Source organism: Solanum dulcamara, chromosome 3, assembly GCF_947179165.1.
Source record: "Solanum dulcamara chromosome 3, daSolDulc1.2, whole genome shotgun sequence".
NCBI classification, from domain to species: domain Eukaryota; kingdom Viridiplantae; phylum Streptophyta; class Magnoliopsida; order Solanales; family Solanaceae; genus Solanum; species Solanum dulcamara.
Genome location: NC_077239.1, coordinates 64,567,631 through 64,571,837, shown reverse-complemented (window position 1 = coordinate 64,571,837; position 4,207 = coordinate 64,567,631). Strand labels below are relative to the sequence as shown.

General features: G+C 33.8%; 1 protein-coding gene across 1 annotated transcript; it reads left to right on the top strand.

The window, feature by feature from the left end:
• The first annotated feature begins 877 nt into the window (after positions 1-877).
• On the top strand, positions 878-2,846 carry LOC129881686 (probable indole-3-pyruvate monooxygenase YUCCA5). The gene is made up of 3 exons (XM_055955807.1): positions 878-1,620; positions 1,716-2,087; positions 2,200-2,846. The coding sequence occupies exons 1-3, from the start codon at positions 964-966 to the stop codon at positions 2,422-2,424; spliced, it is 1,254 nt and encodes a 417-aa protein (XP_055811782.1). The 5' UTR covers positions 878-963; the 3' UTR covers positions 2,425-2,846.
• Positions 2,847-4,207: the final 1,361 nt, after the last annotated feature.

Here is a 4,207-nt window from a genome sequence, read left to right as displayed (position 1 = left end):
TGAATAATTTCTAATCAAGCAATTTTGAAAGATGAATTTACTCAAAAAAAAATGTCGGGTGAAATAATTTGTTGCTAAATAAAATTAAAGTTCCACTGTAACTAAGGAAAGAGGTAGATCACATCTCGATCAAATATATCCTAGTTTAAAAGAGAAACAAAAATGGAAAAAAATTCTAATTACCCCATTGACAGGAAGCTTTTTCCATAACTAATTATTCCCAATGTCGTATTCACCGAATCAATACTATCACATTGTGGAAGAAGTGATTGTTATATTAATCATATACGAATATTAATTATTGGACATTTAAAATACAACATCTTCAATTCCTAAAAATTTATGTAAATGTTAAACATAAACGTAGATAGTAGGAAAATAAACATGCCATGGTCGGTCCATGAAGCATATTCAACCATCATTACTTAGTTCATACACTTGTTACATACTAACTCTCTCTAACCTATAATAAAAGGGAGAGAGCTTAGTGAACCCCTCCCCCTCCCTGGGGGCAGAGCAAGCAATGGTCATCCGTTTGAACGAAAAATTATACTGTTTATATATCATTAAAATTATTTTTTTTGTATATATAAAATAAATGTTTATCCTTTTTTGGCCTAAAAATTTTGAATTCACCAATTAAATACAAAAATGGAAATGTAATATTTTAGTAAGATCCAATAATTTAATGATTTAAGTATTAAATTAGCAGAAAAAACTAAGAGGGCAGACTTTATGTTATGATTTGAGAATTGACCCCTCGAAAAGCATTAACTTCCCACCTTCTGTCACATGCACCTTTCATGTTGTCATTGCCCAACACTTGTATATAAACACCTCTCCCCTCTTCCTTCTATTCAAACTATTCTCTCATTACAACAAACAAAAATACTACTACTACTATTACTACAATTCACAAAGGGAAAAAAAATAGTTCAAATTACTGAAAAAGAAACAGGAAAAATGTTTAGTTTTTCGGATAACGTTAACGATATGTTTGCGAGGAGATGTGTTTGGGTAAATGGCCCTGTTATTGTTGGTGCTGGTCCATCAGGATTAGCTGTAGGAGCTTGTTTGAAAGAACAAGGTGTCCCCTGTGTTATATTGGAAAGGTCTGATTGTATTGCTTCTTTATGGCAAAAAAGAACCTATGATCGATTGAAACTTCATCTCCCTAAGCAATTTTGTCAATTACCCAAATTCCCATTTCCACAACATTACCCTGAGTACCCTTCTAAGAGACAATTCATCGAATATCTTGAATCCTATGCCAGACACTTCGGAATAATTCCACAGTTTAATGAATGTGTGCAATCTGCAAAGTACGATGAGGTTTGTCGATTGTGGAGGGTGAAGACTGTTTCAGCTTATGGCTCTGAAGTTGAGTACATTTGCCAGTGGCTTGTAGTTGCTACTGGGGAGAATGCCGAGAGAGTTGTGCCTGAAATTGATGGACTCAAGGACTTTGGTGGTGAAGTCATTCATGCTTGTGATTATAAGTCTGGTGACAAATTCAGGGGAAAGAAAGTTGTTGTTGTTGGATGTGGAAATTCTGGCATGGAAGTGTCACTTGATCTTTGTAACCATGATGCTCAACCATCAATGGTCTGTCGTAGCGCGGTAAGTAATTAATACTGTGTATTTAGCTTTTAAATGACATGGTCATGCACAACTTTGAGTTTAGATTTCTAATATTGTTTCTTGTAATATTTCAGGTTCATGTTTTGCCAAGAGAGATATTTGGGAAATCAACTTTTGAGTTGGCTATGTTGTTGATGTCATGGCTACCACTTTGGTTAGTTGACAAGATTTTACTCATTTTGACATGGTTTATTCTTGGAGACATTGAGAAATATGGACTAAAAAGGCCATCAATTGGACCATTACAACTCAAGAACAGTCAAGGGAAAACCCCTGTTCTTGACATTGGTGCTTTGGAGAAAATCAGAGCAGGGAAAGTTAAGGTTGTTCCTGGAATCAAGAAGTTTTCACGTGGCACCGTTGAACTCGTCACTGGTGAAAAACTTGAAGCTGATTCAGTTGTTCTTGCCACTGGCTACTGCAGCAATGTTCCATACTGGCTACAGGTGAGAAAATGTTCTATTTGGAAGTTTCTATTGATTTCAAATAAAGAGAAAAATATAATTCAAGATTCTTGAACAGTTGACTAATAGTATTTTATTTTGTTATGTTATATAGGAAAGTGAATTTTTCTCCAAGAATGGTTACCCAAAAGCACAATTCCCTAACAACTGGAAGGGAAAATCTGGTCTATATGCAGTTGGATTCACAAAAAGAGGGCTGGCTGGTGCTTCTGCTGATGCTATTAGAATTGCTAAAGATATTGGCAAAGTACACAAAGAAGATCTCAAGCAGAAGAAGCAAAAAGTTCCAACACACAGACGTTGCATCTCAACTTTTTAATTAAATTCAACCTATGTTGCTCGGATTCTTCAAAAATGTCCACGGATGAATAATGTATTTTCGAAGAATCTGAGATGGACGCACCATGAAAAGTGAAGAGTTTTCGACTGAACAAATCATAAAAGAAAGAAGACAAAATTCCCTTTCTTTTTTTTTTAACTCAGGGGGAATATTATTAAAGAAAGAGATGTAAATTAATTGTGTAAAAATACATATAACAAAAAAAGGCAGAAGATGATAACCATAGGTTTCAGCCCTCTCCAAAAAAGGCCCAAGTTTTGCTACAGTTTGGGCGTTTTGTATTCAAGGATGTAGAGGCGATTTAGTTTCCTCTTTTCTTTTATTTTGTATTGACATTTTATACACACATGTACAATCACTACTGATGAATTCATTTCAATGACATATTCCTTTATGAGTTTAACTTCTGTGTATCGATAATCATGATTTAAGTTATTTTACGCGCCTTCAAACAACTAGAGTGAAGATGGAGTCTATAAGGAGAAGAGTCAAGAGTACGATAACTCTTTGTTGGCAAAAATTACTTCATACATAACGATTCGATTGGGAGATAAAAATGATCAAGGTCCTGATTCCTGAAGATAGAAAGAAAACAGCAAAATCCATAATTGTCAATAATTTTGAGAAATTGAAATAGAAAATGATACTTTACCCTTTTTGTGCATACTTAGCTTAAAGGGAGTTGATAAAGTATGTAGTATTACAAAAGGAATATAATGTACTACTTCTCAAGTTCCTTTTCAAGTCTCACTCAGTACAGTTAATGACTTTCTCAGTTTTGACAGCAACCATTCATTTTTTGGGTACACATACGTAATGGATATTCCTATATGTCTTGTTACATTTAGTTAAAAAGTTTTAACTTTAAATTACTCTCATCAAATTGTTCAATTCTATCATTCATTGCACTACTTTTGGTCTATTTATGTCTTTATCATTTGTAAATTAGTATTTTGTATTTGCCCTTCCAATTGATGGGTAGACTCCAAGCGTCCAAATTCTTCCAAAACAAAAGGTACAAGTATACCTAGCACGATTTGCTCGGACCGTAATCACCTCTCACTTCCAATCTTAATGTTGTGAGTTCGAATCACCAATGAAGCAATGGAAGCTCCTAAAGAGGGGTTTAAAAAAAATATACCTAGCAGCTCTGATAAAAAAGATTCGAATGAATCCTCTCGACCTTACCTATGTTCGCCCCTGAATTTATATACCCCCAACTTTGACTATGGTTTAAAACTGTTCTGATCAAGTTGAAGCTTATCTGTGGCCAAGGGCAAAAACTAGTTTTTTTTTCTAACTGTAGGAGTAGAATTAGACCTCGAGCTAGGGTAAAATTGCTCAATTTATTGCACGGGGAAATTACCCTTTTCACAAAGTTTAAGTGGTATCAGGTGGGTATTGACTCGACAATTCACTTCCTTTGTTCATCTTTACTTATCCATTTTGAATTTTGTATGTCTCTTTAGAAGTAATAATTAATATGAGTATTTTACCATAATAACAATATTAATTGATGTATAGTTTTAAATTTTGGAAAGTAATTTGAGGAATAAATAATTAATGTTTAGGGTAAAATAGGAAAAAAATTATTATTATTTTTAGGGAAAAGGCTCATAAATATCCATCACTTATGGAAAAAGCCTCATAAATACTCTTCTTCCACCTTTTGATCTAAAAATACCTTCAATCTATTTTTTTGGTTCAAGAATACCCTTAAACTATCGAAAACGACTCAAAAATACCCTCCATCTACCTTTTG

Coding starts and splice junctions, on each gene's coding strand:
- LOC129881686 (XM_055955807.1), top strand. CDS start 964: ATGTTTAGTTTTTCGGATAACGTTAACGATATGTTTGCGAGGAGATGT. Junction 1,621..1,715: donor CAATGGTCTGTCGTAGCGCG/GTAAGTAATTAA, acceptor GTAATATTTCAG/GTTCATGTTTTGCCAAGAGA. Junction 2,088..2,199: donor ATGTTCCATACTGGCTACAG/GTGAGAAAATGT, acceptor TATGTTATATAG/GAAAGTGAATTTTTCTCCAA.